The sequence below is a fragment of the Myotis nattereri genome (assembly GCF_964212035.1).
Source record: "Myotis nattereri genome assembly, chromosome: 6".
Taxonomy (NCBI): Eukaryota; Metazoa; Chordata; class Mammalia; order Chiroptera; family Vespertilionidae; genus Myotis; species Myotis nattereri.
The window spans coordinates 99,121,028-99,143,652 of record NC_138081.1 but is presented as its reverse complement, the minus strand read 5'-3'; the positions used below and the strand labels follow the sequence as shown (position 1 = coordinate 99,143,652).

General features: G+C 59.1%; 1 protein-coding gene across 1 annotated transcript in view; it reads left to right on the top strand.

The window, feature by feature from the left end:
- Positions 1-9,759: 9,759 nt before the first annotated feature.
- Positions 9,760-22,625, top strand: part of RPS6KA2 (ribosomal protein S6 kinase A2) — a 51,838-nt gene continuing 38,972 nt past the window's right edge. Inside the window, exon 1 of the mRNA XM_081095114.1 lies at positions 9,760-10,121. Coding sequence (XP_080951240.1) covers positions 9,978-10,121 — 144 coding nt within the window. The 5' untranslated portion in view covers positions 9,760-9,977. The remainder of the gene's footprint in view (positions 10,122-22,625) is intronic.

Sequence of the window (22,625 nt, the reverse complement as noted above, 5' to 3'; positions counted from 1 at the left end):
CGTCGCTGCGGAAACGCCACTCCCTGTTCACTGGACCAGCGGTTCTCAACCTGTGGGTCGCAGCCCCTTTGGGGGTCGAACGACCCTTTCACAGGGGTCGCCTCAGACCATCGGAAAACACATCTATAATTACATATTGTTTTGTGATTAGTCACTATGCTTTAATTATGTTCAATTTGTAACAATGAAATTGGGGGTCACCACACCATGAGGAACTGTGTTAAAGGGTCGCGGCGTTAGGAAGGTTGAGAACCACTGGTTTAGACAGTCGCAGCTACTATTTCAGAATCCCGCCCCGGCCGGTGTGGCTCAGTGGATAGAGCGTCGGCCTGCGGACCGACGGGTCCTGGGTTCAATCCTGGGCATGTACCTGGGTTGCAGGCTCCTCCCCGGCCCGGGCCCTGGTCGGGCGTGTGCAGGAGGCAACCAGTCGATGTGTTTCTCTCACATCGATGTTCCTCTGTCCTTCCCTCTCGCCTCCTCTCTCTCTAACATCAATGGAAGCATGTCCCGGGTGAGGGTTCACGGCAGGAAGGACGGTGCATGGGGTTGTCGCCATCACGCGGGCTCGGAGCAGGGGGCGTGACGGGCGGGTTGGTGGCCGTCACCAGGGTCTCGTGACGGCGTGAAGTGCTTCCAGGCAGTTTTGTCTTCGTCTCCGCAGGTAACGGCTTTCAGGGTACCCGTGGGCTCCCGCGCCTGTTGGGGCAGAACTGGCTGCGTTCCTAAAGGTTCCACTGAAGCCGAGCGCAGTCCGTGGGCATGACAAGTCCTTGCCGACTTCGGAAGCATGGGCGAGGGGGTGCCAGCCTCAGCCTGACTGTCCGCAGCGGCTCTCAGGCACTTCCGGAACCCAGCGCCCAGCCCGGTCAGCGGGGAAGAGTGGCCTCTGCCCCCGCCCCGCGCTCCGGCCTCACTGAGCTGTGTGCACGGCGCAGACGATCGGTTCGGAGGGGAGGTTACGTTCTGCTTGTCCCGAGAAAAAGAAGCAGCCATGAGGTGAGGTAGAAGAAGTCTGGGTGTGAACCGGAGACGCGGGTTCCGACTAAACTGGATCCTGAGCAAAGCGCCCGGGTCCCCGGGGACGTGTCCGCAGCCCCGGGACGCGCAGCCGGAGGAGAACCACAGGGCCACAGCAAGGCCGGGACCCGCCGGAGGGGCCGTCACAGAGTCAGGGCCACATCGACAGGGGCTCCAACAAACACACAGAAAGGCCCGTCCCGGGATAGACCCCGACCACCCGAACCCCCCCTCACACACCCCTCTGAGCCCGTGAAGCTGTCTGCACGCAGCCACGTCCCACGTCTTATCCGTGCTCCCAGGGCACACTCGCCGCAGATGGGAATCATTTAGACTCAAAGGGGTTGTGGTGGGTGGCAGGATCGGGTGGGTCTGAAGCCAACCCTGAGCTTTCCCTGCCCATGTAGCCCAGGCGCCTCTGTGTGACTCAGTTTACCTCTGCGCACAGCATTAAGGGACAGGATGCCTCCGGGCTCTGTGTCTGAGACAAGCTGGGGTGAACACAGGACACGGGTTTGAGAAGAAATCGGTTCATGACCCTCAAGTGATGGCAGTAAACAGAGCAGGAGGAAAGGTGGCCCAGCACCCCCGCCCCCCTGCACCACTCGCCCCACCCCCTGCCCCCGTCCTCCCTAATCCCCCTGCCCCTTTCTCCTCCACCCCCTGCCTCCTTCTCCCCCACCTCCTCTCCCCGTCCTCTCTGATCCCCCTGCCCCTTTCTCCTCCACCCCCCACGCCTCTGGGCAGCCAGAGTCCCTGTGTCCCTGCCCCAGTCCCAGGCAGAGGGGGCGCCGCACTGTTTCCAAGTCTAGGAGTGAGCGTGCGAAAATGAGATTCCTGTGGGGACCCCAAAATAGAAACCCGGGGGAGGCCTCTCCTCCTCCCACGGAGGCAGCGGGCCTATGGAGCAGCTCGGGGAGTGAACTGTGCAGGATTCGGGCAGGCGAAGGGGGGCCTCGTCCTCGGGCAGAACGGCTCCGTGTTCTAAGGACGAGCGCGACCATGTGACCCCATCTAACGGGATGTTACCAACATCAGTGACGTCAGCCTTGAGCCCAGTGCTTCTCCACGGGCACGAGGACTTTAAAACAAGCAGAACTTAGAGACCGAGGGCTCCCTGCCCTCCACGCCCCCTGCCTGTCAGCGTAGATCGGACCCCATGCTGCCCGCGGGCAGAACAGGCCCCCAGCCCCGAGCCCTGCCAGGCCATGCCGAGGTGCTGGGCGCTGCCCTCGGAGTGGCTGGGGTCCCGCCCTCTGTGCACAGGGCTTCCTGGGCTGGGCGAGGGGTCTCCCAACGCCACGTTCTCCTCATCAGCTCGCGCACGGTCCCTTCCTGAGCGCCTGCCGCAGAGCGCAAGGTGCTGTCGGGAGCGGAGGCTGCGGGAGGACGGAGGCGACACCTGTCCACGGTGGCGAGTGATGTAATGGGAAGGGTGACACAGAAACCAATCATTAGAAGGCGAGTTCAAGTGCGATCGTCAATATAATAGCCACGCAGTTTTCTCTAACTGGGCACAGGGAGACGCATAAATGAAAGGTCCCGTTTGAGTTTCACCTTAAAAGATGGAGAGGACGCCTGGAGGCAGAGACTGGGGGGGCGGGCAGGGGAGCCAGGGCAGGACAAGGGCAGGAAGACGACCCGGTCCGGCAGCTGCCCGGTCCAGCGGGACTGGAGAGATGAGCGTGAGGGCAGATGGGGACGAGAATGGGCCCTGTGAGGGCAGTTGGGTTGAGTTGGCCCGGGTGGCACAGCAGGTGGGGGCCGCCCAGGGCAGAGGTGCTAATCCGTGAGTGACGTGCGGACTGGATTGGATGACACCACCAGAGGGAGGTCAGCGGGAGCGTTCAGGCCGGGGCGGGGCTTGCGCAGGGGAAGTGAGTCTGCAGACATTGCCAGGTGAGCGCCATGGGACCTGGCGATGGAAGGGGTGCCTCCTGGGCCGGGCAGCATGTCCAAGTCTGGTGGCTGAGCCTTCGGGAGATGGACCGGGACCTTACAGAGGAGGGGGCTCAGACAAGGGGCAGGTGTCGGAGTGAATATTGTAAATGCAGATTGGGGGACGCCAACCGCACCAGTCACGCTGCCACCGCGTGGAAACGGAGAATTCCCAGACCTCGGTTGCTTTGGATTTTTCCTATTTTTAAGCTGTTGCTTAAAATACTTCCAAGCTGAAGTGCTTTTGCACTGTGCTTTCATGCTTGCAGCTGACATCTAATCCCTCCTGAAAAGATGGGGAGACCCAGCGACCACCCCGCTTCCCGGCAAACAGTGACGGGAGTGGGGCCTCAGACTCCCTGCGCCGGCACCAGACCCCCCAGCCGCTGTCCCTGAAGGAGGTGCGACCGCGGGCTCACCAGAGGCAGTGATGGCACGGGCGGGGGGGCTGGCACGGCACCAGGGACACACGTGGGCCCAGGAGTGTGGGCTGCACAGAGTGGGACCGCAGGGTGTCGCACGGGGACCTCACATCTGTTCTCCACGGAGGAATTCTCTGTTTGTGCATCGTAGCTGCCTCATGTCCCTAGCAAACCTAGAGTATTATTTAGGGTCACTGGCTTGTCCCCTCCGCTAGCCCAGGCGATGTGCCAACTCCTGGCTGAGAGATGGGGGGAGAGAAGGGGCAGCTGACTCTTCTGCGTGAGTTTTCATTTTACACTCTGTCCACGGCACACAGCTGCCCGACCCCCCCAACTGTCCATTCAGGCAATCTTGATGTTTGTTTATTTTTTCAAATATTTTTATTGGTTTCAGAGAGGAAGGGGGAGAGATAGAAACATCAATGATGAGAGCGCATCATGGATCGGCTGCCTCCTGCACGCCCCCCACTGAGGATCAAGCCCGAAACCCGGGCCTGTGCCCAGTCAGGGAGTCGAACCGTGACCTCCTGCTTCATAGGTCGACGCTCACCCACTGAGCCAGCCGGCCGGACAGCACATGTCTGGTTTGCACGCACCAACCTTGTGCCTGGAGAATGCTCAAAGCACGCAGTCCCCGACTGCTTCGTCCAGGGCCCAGGCCTCCTTTTCCTCAGATTGTCAATGAGAAAATGACAGCAGCCCAAACAGTAGCCGTCCGGTGTAAATGAATCAAAATCACACCTTTTTTTTTGTCAGTTTGGCAAAATACATATTTCTTGGCGTGCCGCGGAATTTGAGTAGTTCGCGTGCTGTGAGATGAAAAGACTGAAAATCGCTGCACTGGACGGTCACCCTCCCGCTGCCGTTGCTGTTTTTAAATCGGTTTTCTAACGGCCGGGCTCGCAGAGTACGCGACGCTCCGCCTCCATTTCACCGTCCACGTGTTCAGGTGCCCGCGGTCTTCACGGGGAGTGACGTCTCAGGGGTTTGATCCGGAAGCGGCTCCCTCTGCTCTCCTTCTGGAAAGAGCTCTGGGAGGTAGCGTCTGAGGCTGAGTATTTCCTCTCAGACGCCGCTCATGCTCTTCCACTCTCCCGGCTCCCAGGAACAGGTCGCTGCAGCCTGGCGTCCCTGGGCAGAGACGTCTGTCTCGTCTCTGGTGGGGGTTTTTTTTTGGGGGGGGGGGTCTGTTTTTGGCATTCTGCAGATTTAATAGGCTGTACGTAGGTATGGGTTTATTTTTACTTAATTCTTAACATTTGGGCACAGGAGGATTGGTGTGTTTTATGAACCCTAAGTGCCCCCCACTGTTGTCGCCCCTCTTGGGCCCTGCCCACTCGTGTCCTGGCCTCTCGCGCTGAGACGCAGAGGCAGGCTGGCTGCTTCTTTCTCCCGCTGCCGTACCGCTCACCCTGCCCTTCTTACGTCCCGTGTTTTTGACTTTCTGGTTTTCATTCTGTCGCTTTTCAGCAGATCTGACTTTTTCCTTTATTAACCCTTTCTTGGACTTGGTCTACACTGCTGTTTATCTATTGAGTTTTTTTAATTTAAATTATTATAGTTTAATTTTTAGAGTTTCACTTACGTTCACAAATCGGCTTGATTGTTGTATCATCTCTAACTTCTTTGGAATGCTATCAAGCCCCCTTTCTGTTTTTTAAACATGTTAAGCAGACATTTTACATTATTTATACAAAAATGTCAACCCCTGCGTCTCACAGTCTGATTCTGCAGTCTGTTATGTCTGCTGACTCCCGTTCGGCGTAGCTCATTTCCTGGCGTATTTGCACTTGTGATGGTGGGTTGCGTCCCTCAGCCGTTCTCTGCATCCGAGCTTTGAGGCAGGTCTAAGGCGCGTCTCAGGGGACTGACGCTGCTGTGCCTGGTCCTTGGGGTGCTTCCATCTGGCCCTTTGAAAAGGCAATTGGCCATTGGCTGGGCGTTTTTCAGGCCGCCCCCTCCTGCCCTGGGGAGTGGGGAGGGGGCAGGCCTCCCACTGGAGCTGCAGGAATCTGGGAGGAAAGAGCCCCCTCTCTCACCGCCTCCAGGCGCACACGGAGGGGCTCACCTCACAATGCGCTCCGCGAGGGTCCTACCCTCTGCAGGGGGCTCTCTCCCCTCCCGCCTGTGACCGGCCTTCTCCAGCCCCCCCCCATTCTCCAGGCCTGGGAAACCTCGGCCACAGGGCACGGGACTGGCAGACTCCAGGACAGGTGCCCCTCACAACACCAGGGAATAGCGCCTCAGCCTCATTTTTGGCCTAAATTCGTCCCCCCCGCTTACTATTGGGTCAGCCATGCTTCCAAAGGGTGAGGATTCCCCTCGTTTATCCAGCACTTCTCTGCGTCTCAGGAAACCGCTTCCACACGTGTAATCCATGGAGCGCCAAGATTGGGGCCCGCCCGCCTCCTCCCTCTGACTGGGGCAAGGGGGCGATGGGCCGCCCCTACACCCCCTGTGCTCACGCCCTGAGCGTTTCTCGTAGGTGTGCGTCGCGAGGGAAGCATTTCGTGCCGGACCTGCTGCGAGGCCTACGAAGTCCCTCTGAAAGGTGCACATTTCTTGCTGAAAAGAATGTCGGCAGGGACCCGTCCTCCTTTGTGCCCGTTCCAGGTCTCGAGAGACTTCCCTGTGATGAGGGCTTTATTTTTCCTTTTTAAGACGCAGACACCCTTCCTGCTATAGTTTAATCTGTTTCCTCTTCCTGCCGACCCCCTCCCTTTCAAAGTCCCTCTGTAATCTGTGGATAGGCTCTGACCGACCCAAAGTAGCTCCTCATTTCTCCACTCACTGCTGTTTCCGTACAAACCCGGGTGAGGAGCGTCCATTTGGCCTGGCCCTGCCGAGGCATTGGGGGGCGTTAGTGAAGGGTCTGACCGGATAGAGCAGGCTCATGTGTAAGTGGCTCGCTGTGTATGGCCGTTAGTGATGTCATGAAGGCCCAGGGGCCCCCGGCAGGAGAAAGGTCCCCACCCCTGGTCTACACGGTTAGACCAGACGCTCCGTTGCTGTCCGCCGTCCTCGCAAAGCTCCCCGGGAACAGGCGGGGTGAGAGGACCTGCCTCCTGCGGCCCCTCTGGCCTGCGGGAGCTGCCACACGCCCCTCCCACACAAGCCCTGGGAGTAGAGGTCACGCGGCGAACAGCCCCTCTGGGCCCGAGCAGCGTTCACCCCTGCGCGGTGCTCCGTCCCCGCAGACAACAGATGCCATGGTGGGGCTGGCAACGAGGGAGGCGCCCCTCCCCGCCCAGGGCCTCCTGTTCTCCGGAGAGTGGGTCTCCCCGGCTGGGGAACAGCTCAGCATCTGCTTAATTGGCAGCGTTATTTGTCCTTGACATGTTGAAATTTTATACCGCCTGTGTCTTGGGGACTGGGTAGGACTGTTCATTAGTCATCACGAGGTCCTGTCTGTGCCAAGTCCTCAGTCACCCTGACCTGCAGGGCCCGCCTCCCTACCTGCCAGGTGTGTCTCCTCAACCCCAGGAATCGCCCCAAATGCCCCCCCCCCACACCTAGACTTCTCCAGTTAGGATCGACTTCTCATTTATCTCCATTCACATAGCATTTCTTTTCTTTTTTTTTCAATTATTTTATAATTAAATTTTTAGATATTTTTAATGTTTTTATTGATTTTTTTTTTTTTAGAGAGGAGGGGAGAAGGATAAAGAAATAGAAACATCGATGAGAGAGAAACATCATGGACTGGCTGCCTCCTACACACACCCCCGCTGGGGACCGAGCCTGCAGCCCAGGCACGTGCCATGACTGGGAATCAAACAGATGACCCCGTGGTTCCTGGGCCAGTGCTCAACCACTGAGCCACACTGGCTGGAGCACATAGTGTTTCTCACATGTCTCCTCGCTCTGCATACAAAGGGCATTGTGGGTGTCTGCTCACTTTCCTTCTCTCCCACGCTACATGGACATCCAGAGGTCAGGGCCATGTGACCACTTCTGCATCCCTAACGCGAGCCCAGCCCAGGGCTTGGAGGTGACCCACAGTCATCACTTGTCTGAATGGAGTGCCTGTTGCCCGCCCATGCTCTTAGACATGGAAGGAGCCACGGGGGCCAGTCCATGGTCTGTGCTTAGGTCCAAGAGAAACTCAGGCAACAAGCAGAGGTAACGGGTGCGCCGGGCTCCGCATCCCCTCCCCAGGCCCCGCACCCCTCATCTGGGCATCAGCTTTTGTGAAGTTTGCTGTCCTCCTCCGGCATTCGGACCCAGGTGCGTGGGCCTGGCACCTCCCGGCGTGGTGGTCTGAGGGCTTCCTTGTAGAGCAGCGGTTCTCAACCTGTGGGTCACGACCCCTTTGGCGGTCGAATGACCCTTTCACAGGGGTCGCCTAAGACCATCCTGCATATCAGATATTTACATGACGATTCATAACAGTAGCAACATGACAGTTATGAAGTAGCAACGAAAATAATTTTATGGTTGGGTCACGACATGAGGAACTGTATTAAAGGGCCAGAAGGTTGAGAACCACTGTTGTAGAGACACGGGCAGTGTGGCCGATGGGTGGCTGCAGGGAGGTTGACCCACCTGTCTTACCAGGACAAAGGCAGCAGATGTGTCCTAGCCACGACAGGCACTCCCAGGTGCAATACGAAAGCTTCCTTTTCTCTTGTTGTTGGGGCTGTCCACGTTCAGTAGGGCAGTCCTTGCATCCACGTTGGGGGGAGTCATGGCTGTCCCGGGAGATGTTTCCTTTCCAGCCCGTCACACCCAGGCCTGTGCCCTGAGCCGGCAGTGGGCACACTGTGCGGTCCGGCCTGGCTAGTCCCCCTCCGCCGCCACCCCCCCCCCCCCCAGCAGCTCAGTGGAGATGGCCCTTCCCTGGTCCCGGAGCTGGTGACCAGCCGGTCCAGTGTCTGTCAGCTGCTCTCTTTGCCAGAGCAGCACCAAGGCATACCCCACCTGTCTTCGCATTTGCTGAGAGCTGGGGTGCCAGAGTGGGGTGCGTGTGTGTGGGGGGGGGCTGACCACGGCGGTGGGGGGGGGGGCGGGTGAGAAGCTGGTTCCCAGAGCAGGAATGATCGCTCTCCGGCAGAACCCTGCAGGGAAGCAGGAACCGGGTTTGACACGTATTTTCACTGTCGATTCCCTGTGGGAACACAGAGCATGCCACGGAGCCACGTCCACCGAGCAAGGTGGTGCAGCGCCCGCATCCACACACACCCTCCGTGCTGGCTGCTGGGCCTGCAGCACCCACTAACCCCGAGACCTCGCCTGCGACCTGACGCAGCGTGATCTTGCCAGCTCTCCTTGGGTCACCTGCCACTTTAGCACAGGTCGCCTGTCACAGGTATTCGCGCAGCTTTTGCTTCTGCCCAGGGGGTGGCATGACTCCTGGATTTTCACAGCCTGCCCGCCTAACTGCCGGGTTAGGGAGGGTGGCCGTTTGCTAATGAGATCGTTGGGCCCGGTCTTCAGCTTACACTGAACACGTGGACGTTGCACAAGATAAACAAGACAGAGCTGGGACTGCCTCCAGCCCTCCGGCAAGCATTTGTAGAAAAAAAGTCTGTTTCCCTTTAAGGCAAATCCCTTGCCGCCTGCACCCAGCAGCTGGCCTGAGAGCCCAGCCTCCGGACACGCTCCTGCAGGCCCTGCTGGGTCACGAGTACGGATAATCTATATATGGAGTCGAAGGTCAGGGAGAACGGATGTGTCTTTGTTCTCCAGCCACTGCCAAGGGCGGCTTTCCCCGCTGCGGCCCGGTCCCCGACCACGTGGGGATCTTCTCATCACCGGGGAGTGGCGGGTGGGCCTCCGCCGCTGGGCGCCCCCTGCAGGGCGGGGGAGGGGGGAGGGGGTGCAGAGCGCACGCGCCCCCCGGATTTGGTTCCATTCCCTAGAAGTGTTGATTAATCAAAAATTAAAGTTTTGTTCGGCACCGAAGAACATGGTGCCGAAGTGCGCACATGTCTGTTTTAAGGAAAGGAAACATACTGACACCCTTAAGCTGGAACGAGCACCCGCAGGATTAATGGAGCAGAACCCAGACCCCAGAGCGAGAACCAGCGCCGGCACAGCGAGCGGCCGCCCCACCCACCGGGCGGCGCAGCGGGCTGTCCTGGGCGGGGCTCATTAGGCATGCGCCACGGAGGGCGCTGATTGGCGGGAGCGGGGCGGGGGCGGGGCGGCGCTGCAGGGAGTGAGTACTACCGACAAGGAAGGGGGCGGGGGAGGAGTGAGCGCCTGGCGTGGAGCGGTGGGCGCTGATTGGCGGCAGCGCAGGAGAACAAGGAGTGGGTGTGGCTGGGCGTGGCGACGGGCGCTGATTGGCCGTAGTAGGCGGGGATGGGCGGGGTTGCTTGGGGCTGGTCTTTGCGGGGTTGGAGAAAGAGGCGGGAGCGCCCGGGGCGGCGGGTGTTGATTGGCGAAGGTGGAGCTGCCCGGTCCTCGCCCCGAGGCGGCAGCTGGAGGGGCTGGAAGAGGAGGAGGAGGGATCGCTGGCACCGGCTGCTGTGGCCGCCCGGCCTGCCCTTTGTGCCCGCAGCCCGTGCCCCGCGCGGATGGCCGCCCCGCCGGGCTCCCCGGCCACGCGCGCCCGCCCGCGGACCTAACCGCCGCGCCGGGGCTGCGCCGGGGATGCGCGTCCCCGGGCCTGCGGCTCCTCCCGGCTGCGCGCGGGCGATGGAGCTGAGCATGAAGAAGTTCACGGTGCGCAGGTTCTTCTCCGTGTACCTGCGCAGGAAGTCGCGCTCCAAGAGCTCCAGCCTCGGTCGGCTCGAGGTAACGCGTCGCCCCCGTGCGCGCAGGGTCCGGGTCCGCACCGCGCCCCGCGCCCGGAGATGCTGCGGGCGGTCGCCGGCCATCCGAGCCCTGCCCATTGTCACATGCACGGCGCCCGCCCCACAGACGCCTGCTGGTCCGAGCGCTGAAGTTGTCGGAGAGCTGGTCCGGTTTCCCTCAGACCCACGGGTATTGTTGGGACTTGGTGATCACGGGACCGGCCGCGGTCGGGGCAGGCTTCGGGCGTCACCTCGGTGCTCGGTGAGGAGGGCTGGCCGGTTCCTGGGGGGCGCCCCTCGGAAGCCCCGAGTGCAGGACCTCGCAGCCCTGCCCTGCGCCGTGCGGGTGGGTTTATGTGACCGCCGCCCGGAGACGCACAAAGTACCCCGCGCGGTGCCGATGGATCGTTGGTGGGTTTGAGTCAGGGGAGAGGGCGCAAGAACGGATGGGGGAGAGGGGGCAAGAACGATGGATGCTCAGCCACACCAGCCAGGCGGCCGGCCGCGAGTGCTGATGCAATACCCCTGCAGGTGCGGGGCTGAGACCCATTCCCCGGACCGGACCCGGGAGAACCTGCCCTGTTCCTGTCCCTGCCCCTGCCCCTCCTTTGTGGTCCTCGGGTTCCCAGTCATCCGTGGACGCTTCTCCGATGTGTTTTTTATTCAACAACCCAATATTATTCTCTGCAGCCCCGTCTCCACATCGCGTTGTTGAATCTATAGATGCTGAAACGGTGAAATACGTTCAAGTGGAAAGAGCCGCGGGGATGGAGGGGGCGGTGGGCAGGGCGTCCTCCCTGGGGAGGTTTCCTGGGAGCGTCCTTGCTGGCCACAGGCTGGCGTCCCCTGGGAGGTCTGGCTTGTCTGTTTCTAGGGAAGTCGAGTCTGTGGGAACAAAGTCCCATTCTTCATCTCGGTTTCTTTGTTCAAGCGGCCACGATGTGAGACACAGCAGGGCTTGGTGACAATGGAGACCTTTGGGCAAAGCTCAGGGGCAGACAGGAGAGCAGAGGGAAGGACTGCTTTCAGAAGTTTCTGTTATGGCGGTCTTATCGGCTGGTTTCCGACGGGAAAACGTCTTTCCAAACAAATGCAACTTAATAGTGAAATCATGGGGCGCTCGCCGAGCTGGCGGGCAGATGGGACATCGGTTCACGGGGATGCGTCCTGTCCTGGGTCTTGGGTGCTTTACAGTGCGAGTTGACAGAGAGCCTCCCAGCAGCGCTCACCTTATCCCTGATGCACCCTGACTCACCCAGGCACCGGGCTTGTGGCACAGCTGCCTTCTCCGCTCATTCATCCTTCCGGAGGGGAGGCACACAGGTGAGCGGCTCCCGGGGCTCAGGGAGACCCTGGGGACCCCGGAGGGTTAGGAATCGACAGCAGGTGCGCTGGCCCTGGGGTTAGGGTTCCGCGGAGAACTGGGCTGTGTGAGCCCCGCACAAATATCATGGGGCCTCGTGGAGGGTTTAGAGATGACAGCTCGTCAGTGTGACCATGACGTTCCTGAAAACCACTGCTGAACGTCAGAGCCGCAGGGCTGACCGTCGGGGAGAAATGGGTTCATCAGCACGCAACCAGGGAGCATTCACCCCACCCGCGGCCGGAGAGCAGCACCACTAATAACTAATTAATAACTAATAACTAACAACTAATAACTAATAGCTCTGACCAGCACTGACACGGCCCTCCACTCCCGCATGTGCACTCACCAGCCTCTGCCAGGGATGCTTCTGAAACCGTGGGTAGGCTGTCTGACACCCACATGCTACTGCTGGGGCAAAAGCCTGACAAACTGGAGGCCTTGCTGAAAGCTTACCAAGTAATTCACTCTGCACATGTTTGCCCAGGACCTGCCACGGGGCCTGCCCTTTTCTGGGCATCGTAGCCCGAGAGACAGGACCCAGATCCGGGCCTCAGGGTGCCTCCCCGTCTCGGGGACCCATCAAGTGGCTGGCCCTGGGCGTTGGTCCATATTCCTGCCCAGCTCCTCCTGTCGTTTCCCAGGGAAGCCTGCCTCTGGTCGTCTGCTCGCAGCAGGTTCTACACTGGAACCACTCACCAAGAAGGTAGAATCTAGGAGGCGGGGCTGTCTCAATCTGAGGTTGAATAAAACACTCAACAGATGCATATTTCCTGTGTTTGGACTAATGAAAAAGATAACACATTTGGCCAAAAAAAAAAAAGTTTGTTGTTTCTTTGAAATTTATATTTTTAAATATATGTGGAACCCAGCCCATATGGCTCAGTAATTGAGCCTCGACCTATGAACCAGGAGGTCATGGTTCAATGCCCAGGTTTTGGGCTTGATCCCCAGTGTGGGGCGTGCAGGAGGCAGCCGATCAATGATTCTCTCTCATCATTGATGTTTCTCTCTCTCTCTCTTCCTCTGCCTTTCTCTCTGAAATCAATCAATATATATAAAAGCCTAAGCGACCATGCAACCAGTAGCTATGATGCACACTGACCACCAGGGGGAAGATGCTCAACGCACAGGCATGGAAATATGGAACAAACTGATGAATCTCAGAGGCAAGGGGGAAGGGGGAGGGTGAAAAGAGATTAACCAAAGATCTTATATGCATACTAGAGGCCTGGTGCATGGATTCCTGCACCGGTGGGGTCCCTCGGCCTGGCCTGTGGGGATCAGGCCGAAACCAGCAGTCTGACATCCCCCGAGGGGGTCCTGGATTGCGAGAGGGCACTGGGCCTCTAGTATCTATAATTTAAAAAATTTGTTTTTTGAAATTCAAAATCTAGTGACAAAAACGGGAAAGTGGCAGTCATTACTTTAAGTTTAAAACAACATCATCTTTATTTAAAAGGCTGCCGGGAGAGACAATGTTTCATGCTCACTTCACATCTAGAGCCCAGCACTGGGCGAACTCTAACCAGCAGAGAAGCCAGGCTGCTTAACCCGGCCTGGGAGCAGCTTATGAGCCACAGTTTAAACAGTTTGGTAGCGTCGTGCTGACTGAGATGGCCACATGGGTAACCCCGGCGGGGCGGTTCTGGGCTCTCTCGGGGGAGATGGCGTACCTTGCATAAACTCCTCTGCCCGCCGGCGTGCTGGGAAGGTGTCTGCCAGGCCCTCACCCCCAGAAAGCTCTGACTTCAGGGTGCTGACAGCGCTGCCTGAGAACCCCAGCCCCCGCTCATGCATCAGCCCATTTTATAGATGAGAACACGGGGCCCAGGGAGCAGTGACTGCGTGTGCCCGCCTCCTGAAGTGCTTAAAGGAAGTCCCTAACGGAAGAGCTGCCTGGGAGTCACTGTAGACATCTTGGCGGTGGTGTTGGCCTTCGCCATACATCAGATGAGGCAGGAGGAGGCTGTTTTAATTTTTAAAAGGGAATCGCTCTGGGGGTGCTTTGGAATGTGCTCCACGGCCTGGTTACCCCGAGAGCCTTCTCTGGGTGTGAGGACGTCCCGGTGACGGGCTCTGCCTCAGAGGCACTGTAACTGCACTCTCGCTTCTGCCTTTCGGGAGCTCTAGCCTCGCTTTTCTTCCTGTGAAATGGGTGTGCACTAGCCCACCCTCCCGGGGTTAAGACGATGTGTGAGGACCTAGCGTGGGGCTGGACGGTGGAAGCGCTGGGCAGCACGGGCAGCTGCGGGTGCGTACCCGCTTCCCCGGATGGTAGTGCTCCTCGTCCTGCCCGAGTGCCACCCGGAGGCCCTGCCCTCCCCGAGTGCGGGTGCCCTCGCAGCCCCGTGAGCTCAGGCGGCTTCCAGAGCCAGGAACTCCCAGGCTGATGTCCCAACGTGGCCGAGCTTCGGGGAAGAGTCCTCCCACTCGGCTCCCATGTCCCGAGAGCCACCGAAGGCAGGACGGGCCGCGCAAGCTCCACGCCGGACGGGGCTGGGCCAGGCGACGGGCTGGCGGGAAGGGTTTGGGCTTAGGATGAATGAAAGTGACAGGAGTTACTCAGGGTCAGAGTTTCTACCAGTTCCCTAAAGGCATCACCCTCCGTTCCCTTCTGGGGTGGCGGCTTCGGCGGGTCCCCCAGGCCGGGCTTGGCCCTGTGACCTGTTTGACATTCTGACTGAAGGACAGCTGGGGGGAGTAAGGACAAAACGCGAGATTTTCACCTGGGATGCGATCGTGGAAACTGCTGCTGGGAGGAGAGTTTTACTTTTTGGCTCAGTTGTCACACAGCGTGTACACCGTGTGCCTCGCGCTGAGTGATGCGGGGAAAAGGCTGCTCTCTGCCCTCGGTGAACGGAGCATCTAGCGCAGCGATTCTCAACCTTCCTAATGCCGCGGCCCTGTAATACAGCTCCTCATGCTGTGGTGACCCCCAATTTAATTGTGACAAATTGAATATCATTAAAGCACAGTGATTAATCACAAAAACAATATGTAATTATAGATGTGTTTTCCGATGGTCTTAGGCGACCCCTGTGAAAGGGTCGTTCGACCCCCAAAGGGGTCGTGACCCACAGGTTGAGAACCGCTGATCTAGCGAGAGTCGCAAGAAACATAAATGCAGATGGAGAGGAGGCACGTTGAGTGCCGGTGGACCGTCAGGACACGCGTGTCTAAGGGAAAGCGCAGCTTTGAATGTGGGGAGGCTAGGACGGGTTTGTCTGTGTGAAGTGGGACCAGCGGCCGAGACCCTCCTCAGCGTCCCCGAGGTCCGTGCTGGTCACATCAGCGAAGCTAGCCGGGCACTGCCGGCTCAGAGCGTCTCTGGGAGGCTCTGCTTTAGGCTGACGGAGCTGGGAGAGGTTGTGCTGCACCCACAAACCCCCACCCCCCGCGTTCTATGTTTGCTGATGTATTTACACTGTAAAAGCCAAGAAATTAAACGCAAGTGGGAATTACCAGCGACTGGTTAAGCTGCAGCGTGACTTAAGCAAGCAGGTCAGACACAAGCAGGTTCAGTGCAAACCACCGCTCCGCGTCTGGGGTTTGCAGCTGTCAGAGCCTCCACGCGGGCGAGCGGCCAGGAGCCGTCCCGGTGCAGCTGCGTTAGCCGCGAGGCCGCACCCCGCCGGCCGAGGAGGTCCCCCAGCGGGAGCCGGTGTTTGGAACCACGGGATGTGCATGGACAAGGACTGTCCCCCAAACTCTACCCAGCACCCCTGAACCCTCTCCTCGACCTCTGTGGGGCCTGCACACCCCGCTTAGCAAGAATCCTGCTGAGTGGGTTTAGAGAGGACCCCTCCCTCCCCCCATCCGTGATCGCCCTCAATTTCTGACCTAATTCTCCTCCCACCCTTGCAATGCCTTAGCAAGGACCCGGGGGGTCAGTTTAGAGCAGGGGGGGGAACGTCTGGCCCGCAGGCCGTATAGGGCCCACAAATCCATCTGGTCTGGCCCTGCCAAGGCATTGGGGTGAGGTGATTAAATGTTTGACCAGGTGGAGCAGGCTCATGTTTAAGCTGATAATTCCGTGTGGTCCGTGAGTGATGTTATAAACATTCAATGGTCCCGGCAGGAAAAAGGTCCCCACCCTGGCTTGGAGAGACTCGGCTGTCCCTTAGGACATCTCCATCCACCGCGGCCCCCTCCGCTCCGCCCCCCCGCCCCCCGCCCTGAATCCCCCTCTTCCTCATGGTCTTGGAGCTGGGCTCATCCCTCTCCCTCTGCGGGTCCCTGAGGCGTCTCCTCGTGTCTTTGGCGAGTGTCAGACAGAAGCGCTTAGTGGGTTTGCACGTGCCCCTTGAGACCCGTTAAAGGTGCCCAGGACGGCTGATCAGGGAGGCCCGCTCAATTCCAGCCACCAATGCAGCGGCCACTCCTCTTCCAGGTCTGGTTCGCAAAGGTCCCGGCCCCGCAGGCGGTGTTCCTGCCCCCGACGCCCACAGAGCCTGGCACAGGGCCCCGGTCTCTGCCCTGGACGGGCCCCCTTGCTGGCTGCCCCCGCCTGGCCCCTCACACTCCCTGCCCTCCTGCGGGCCTGCCCAGCCGCGTCGCCCCTCTGCGCTCCTGTGACATGGGATCACGTGTCATAACGCCAGCCCAGGTTACCGAATGCTTGCTAAGGGCACGTGCCTCGTCAGGGAAGAGCCGGCTCTGGGCTCCGGGCGCCGCACGCGTGGGCCTGGGTGCCCCCTCCCTCCCCTCCGAGCACACGTGTTCCAGGTTCGCGTTATCACCAGGAGCCGCAGTTCCAGCCGTAACTGTTAAGGTTACGAGAGCGAGGGTTTCATCCACGTGGCTGTGGGTTAAACATAATTCATGGAGAAGCCGCTCTGGGGGGAGCAGGGACGCACGCTCGCTGTGGGAGTCAGCCCGTGGCTCAGCGCTCAGCGCGGCAGAGGGAGGGCAGCTGGCAGAAACGGTCTGCTCTGGCTCTTTACAGAAGAGAATTGTTTCTCCTTCGGCTGTTCTACTCTGCCATGTACTGTAAGCTTCAGCCCGCCGGCGTGGCCCAGTGGCTGAGCGTCGGCCTGTGAACCAGGAGGTCAGGGTTCGATTCCCGGTCAGGGCACAGGCCTGGATTGTGGGCTCCATCCCCAGTGTGGGGCGTGCAGGAGGCAGCTGATCAATGACTCTCTCTCATCACTGATGCTTTTATCTCTTTTTCCTTCTCCCTTCCTCTCTGAAATCAATAAAAACATATATATATATAAAGTAGTAAGGTTCAAAAAATGAATCCAAAAGTGGGCACTGAGGCTGTTGGCCGCTGCGGCCCCAGTTGCCAGAAGAAAGAGGATCTACACGAGACAGACAGGGGAAGCGAGACCCCGGGGAGGATTCGTGGCCACACGGTCACTGTCGGGATCCCGGGGCCACAAGCCAGGACTGAGGCAGCTTTGCTGTGTGAGTCCTGCCCGAGCCCGCCTGGGGCTGGTGGGCGGGGCCTGGCACCCAGGGGCAGAAACCGAGGACAATGTCAGACGGTACTGTGGCCCCTGGGAATGTTTGTCAGAGCCCCCCGGACGGGTGTACGGAGGGCACGGCGTCTGTGCCGAAAGCCCCCACGCGGCAGCTCACCAGGTCTCGGGCACTTCCCCAAGCCCTTCAGAGCCAAGTCCTCCAGGGACGTTGCTCTCCCGGGCCAGCAGGCCGTCGTGGCCGCTCTCTGGTGTGTTTGGAGACACGTGGTGCTCCACATGCCGTTGGCGCATCTCCTGTTTCCCAATACACGGCGGGCCCTGAGCAGCGGCGGGCACAGCGCATGCCCAGGGCTCCCCATCCCCACCCTGCACGCCCCCCACCCTGCACCCCACACACACTCTCTCCTCCTGGAGGGAGAGGCGAGGGCGCTGGCCTGGGGCGCTCCGATGCTGTGGGTCCATGAGGGTCTGTGCACGCAGGTGCTGTAGGCACCAGTTTGGAAATGTTGGTGGAAGTCTGCCAGATCCTCACCAGGAAGAACATGGATGGGTCTTCATAGCATGTGTATTGGGAAAAGATAATAATACTTTTAAATGTGCGTTTCCAAACATAGTTAGTAGAGACACGTTTTCAGATTTTCCAGTTTCATTGGGATGGTAAATGGGGAAATTGAAATTAGGTTTTTAAAAATTCATTGAAAAGATGAAGTGTATTATTTTTACGTTTGCAGTTATTCTTTATTCTTCCGTGTGCTTTGGGGGTAAGGATGCTTTTGTTCATTTTCTGTGCACTTTTCTTTCTCATAAAAATCTCCAGTCTAACATGTAGACTATGTAAATAATAACTCAAAGAAGGATTCTAAACAAGATAGAAATGGGCATTTATTCTAGAAAAGCTGTCCTGCCTATTATACCTAGCCTCCCGCTTCCGAAAGTTATCCAGTTATAACTCTACATAACGAACGACTACGCAGATTCATTTACTGAGATGGGTTTTGTGAGAGCACCGCAGCACGGTTGCTTTGCGTTGCATTCCCTTTGCCTCACGGCCAACTCGGTGCCGGCCCCGCCTCTGACGGTCATACTTCGGTAAATCACCGGAGGGGCCTGTTACCAGACGACGGACAAGACTCCGCGGCTCCAGGCCGGCAGGCCTCTGCCCTGGGCGTGGCCACGCGCTGGCTGTGAGCACCTGCTTCGGTGTCGGAGTCACGAAGCCTGCGACCTACTTGCCCAGCGTTTTATCTGCGTTCGCCAGGAGCTTTCTCCTGTGACTGGTGTCCTCAGCGTCCGCGTGGCCGCGCTGGGCAGCTACGTCTTTTGGAATCATCTCCTGTCCGCCCTCTGCCACGGGTCCGAGTTGGTGGGAGTATCTGTTATTCACAGGAGAGACAGCCCTCGCGCGTCCTCCGTGATGCCTGAGTGTGAACAGGGCTCGCTTTTCCCACCTTCGCGCCGCACGGCAGGAACGCCTCGCCTCTCGGCCGCTCCGGGACACCTCTCCCGGGGCACCTGGCGCTGGCCTTGCCGCTCCTGGCAGCGCCTTGTAGTAAGAGATGTTGTGGTGACATACACGGAAGGAGCTATAACGGGAGGCTGGAGCGGAGAGAAATCCAACAGGAATAAGAGAGTAGTACTCCTGGCCGTCGCTTTACTTTGTCCCTGGAGTGGCCTGGCGCCACAGCAAGTCTGGGTCGGCGTCTACGCGTCAGGAAGCCAGGTTTTTACCTGTTTTAAGAAAAGAGCAGGAATGAGAACAAGACTGTACGATTCAAAGCGAGTGGCTTCTCTTTGTGCCGAGGGGAGTGTAGAAAGGCATCGCCGGGGCCCCGACTGTCCCAGTTGGCGGCCTCCCCAGTGCTGGGCAGTCACAGCCAGTAAGACACACCCGACCCGACACATCCCAAATGAAGCCGGCCTCTGGCCACTCAGCGTGTGCTCCGCGCGTGCCAATGCGCCCGGGTCGGTGTGACTCTCAGGCCCTGCCGTCCGCCCTGCAGCCACCACGATGTCATCTCCCAGACGGCAGGTCGCTGCCTCCGCGGCCAGGCAGCCGCATGCTCTCTGCACTGACCCTGAACGCAGGTGCAGACCAGGGTTTGGCCTCCGCCTCCGCTCGGGCCCTGATGTAAGCATCCGTGCGGGGCTGCAGTGCGTGGAGGAGAGCCCTCTGGGTGTGTGGGATGCGTGGGGTCTTACCTTTCTGTGGCCTCCCCCTCTTCCCGGGGCCAGGCCACGGGTCTCCAGGTTTCCAGGGAACCCTAGTTTGAGAACCACCAGTCTAGACAAGCGTCTCTCCACGGGGGAGGAACTAAATAGCAGCTTCCTTGTCTCTCTCACCTCCAGCCGCGCGTCCCACAGCGCAGGAACCGCAGGAACCGTGGCTCCCCCTCTGCCCTGCCCGCGTCCCCGATGTCCGCCGCGAGCGCCCGCACCCGCTGAGCCCATGCTGTGCTCCGGAAGTGGAGCGCCAGGCACACCCGCCTCACATTGTCCCGTCATCCCTGCTGGGTTCCTGTTTCTCGCTCGTACACGCTCTGTTTTTAAAAGGCAGCCTTAGCTTCCGGTTGCGTGGATGGGGGATAAACAGGACCTGGTGTAAACGTGTGTCAGCCGTGGGAGAGACGGAATGAACACCCCAGAGCGACTGCCGGCCCCACGGCCACGCGGGAGGCTGAGCGCTTTCCTCCAAGGACAGACCTGGGCGGGGGGGGGGGGGGCGGGGGGGGCGGGGGGGGGGGCTCCCGAGGCTCCGAGGGGACAGCCTGGCGCTCGGCTCCCCAGCTCCTGCCACGGCGCCTTCCCCATGAGGCCATCCAGATCCAAACAGTGGTCACGATGCCCTGCTTTCCAGGAGCCTCGGAGTCACTCGGGTGTCCCCTCCCCCTTTAATGGCCCCGAGCCCGTAATCGGGGCTTCTCGGAGGAATACTCTCTCCCGCGCACACAGGCGGGTGAGTGAGCTGACAGCGTGTGGGCCAAGCACCTGTGCACTGGCAGCGCCGGCGGGACAAGTTCCCGTGGCCGTGGAGGTACTTGTTAGCAGCTCACACTCAGTCACCCCGCTGCGAAGCGGGGGGCGGTTCCCACGGCAGAGGTCACACCCGGGACTCGCGCCCCCAGTGGGCTGCGTCCCGCCGAGACCCTCTCTCATTGTCACAGCAGACGTCCTGGGTCCTTGCCCCAGTGCCCGCTGGGGGCTGGGAAAAGTTCCAGGCGTTTCCTGGAACTGACTCGGCTGGAATTGGAGAGGAGAGGGGCACGCGCTCGGCCCAAGGAAGCCTCGTCTCTCAGGCACCTCAGGAGTCATTTTCTCTCAATTCCCTCGAGTGCCATGACGATATTTTTCATAAACAGTTTCATGAAATCTAAGTCACTCCCGTTTGGCATGGCTCAGGGGTTGAGCATCGACCTGTGAACCAGGAGGTCACAGTTCGATTCCCGATCAGGGCACAGGCCCGGGTTGCCGGCTTGATCCCCAGTGTGGGATGTGCAGGAGGCGGTCGATCCATGATTCTCTCTCATCCTTGATGTTTCTCTCCCCCTCCCTCCTTCTCTCTCTCTCTCTCTCCCCCTCCCTCCTTCCCTCCCTCCCTCCTTCTCTGAAATCAACAAAAAAATATATATTAAAAATTAGGTGATTTTTAAAATTACTGTTGAGTTGCCGGAGGTCTTTCTATATTCCAGACCAAGTCCCTGGTCAGGTATACACTTTGCAAACACCTCCCCGTTGTGTGGGTCGTCCTTTCGCTCTGTCGATGGCTTGTTTGCCGCACCGGTGCCATGGCTGTGGTCTTCACAGGTCAACCCCCGCCCCCCCGGGGCCCCCGCAGCCCTGCTCAGTCACCCAGACTCCCAGCAGGCTGTGTGTTCAGGATACATTTGTGCAGAATTAAACTCACGATGCTACTCGCCCTTCTCATGGGATAAAACGAGGAAGGCGGGGGTTTCTTTAGCGTGGCCCCCCCACAGTGGACAGGGAGGCGCGTTTCAAAGGCATCACTTCGAACTCTCCAAGCTCTGAGCTCTGCGGGCCTCCAAACAGCGGGCGCAGACGGCCGGCCGGAGAGAGGTGCTTGGTCCTGCGCTCACCATCTGATGTTCCTGTGGGCAGGAACCGGAGGCCCAGCTGGGCTGCAGCTCAACGAAAAGCACTGGGCACTCTGATGTGAGAGCTCCGTGGGCAGCGGGGGCGGCTCGCTCTCCTGCGGAGCTGACCCGGGTCTGAGCCTGCCGGGACCTCGGAGGCCGAGGCTGGCCGGGGATCTGATGGCTGGTGGTTTCCGCTTCAGGCTAAATTCACATCAATCTGCAAAGTAAAGCGCTTTCCATTTGGGCGGTGAGGTCTTGGGCAGGGAAGGCTTCTCTATCGCGACCACTCACCGTGTTCCTGGGGTCTCATTCCCCAGAAAGCAGTCTCTGGGCTGCTCTGTCCCTGAGGCCTTGGTGCCGCTTTGTTCGGAGGTCACCTTGCCAGCACTCCGGGGGATGCAGGGAGGGGGCGTGTGAGCGTCCCGGCCGTGTTTCTGGCTCAGGTGCCACCCCCACGCCGCCCTCCGTTCCCATCAGAGGCTGAGCGTTCGCTTTTCGCGATCATGTCGCCCTGGATCTCAGTGCCCACACAGCGTGGTATTTTAAACCTCGGAGAGGAGTGTCTGCTGGAGACTTCCAGATATAAGTTGTCCTATTCGAATGGCATTAAGCCTTCACAAGCAATTTTAAGTTTTAAGCCAGACCTTGAGGACTTGCAGTCAATCTCACCTTTTAGGCTCTGCTGACCCAGAGCTTCTAATGTAACTAAGGAGACAGTCGCGCTCCTGGGGTAACCGGAGGCTGTGGGGTCTTGGTCATGGGCGTGGACCACAGTGGGGATCTGCCGTCAGGAATCTGCGGGAAGGCCCAGGCCTGAGAAGACCCAGGGCTGCGGGCTGGTGGGTAAAGTGAACACGTGTCCACGGACCGTGGGCCTCAGGAACCGGGACCCAAAGCAGAGGAGGTGACTTGGTTGCAGCTTCTCTGCGGCCAGACTCTTTCGAGAAAGTCTGATGGACACGATTTTCCAAGAGGGAGTTGGATGGTGAGCTTGGGAAGGGAGGGTCTCCGAGTGAGGGGCGCCGGGCCAGCCGGGAGTCGGCACCCATGCAGAGCACTGGGGGGAGCTGGGCGGCAGCCTGCAGTCGCTGCCCTCCTGCAGGTGAATGGTGCTTTGCTGTGTGACGGGACTTAGGAGCATTTGCTGTGGCCCATGGACCTGCCAGCGTGCACTTGCTCACCAGGAAAGACACACGGCTTCATGTCTATCCTCCCTCCTCGTGCGCCCTGCAGCCTGTGGGTGCCCAGGGGAGACCTGCATGGAGTCACCGTCGGGCCCAGGCAGACCAGTTAGCTGGGATTTTTAATTTTATATTTTAACTCTTTTTTTGTTGTTGTTTATCACCAGCTTTTTCAGGTGAGGGCAAGAGGTTTTAAGAAGTACTGGATATGCAGGGTATTTTAATAAGTTGCTCCCGATGTCCACTAGGCAAGAGCAAGACAGATTTCAAGAGGAATAATATAGTAAAAATGACCTCAGGGTTGGAATTTAATTTCCTACTGGTTTTGAGAAGACCATTTTTAAAACGCACGCGTATTCCACTTGCTGTTTCTATTCACGTTGTGAAGTAAGGAGCTTTTTCCGCCCATTTCTACATGTTTGAAATTTCATTTTAGTCCCAGTG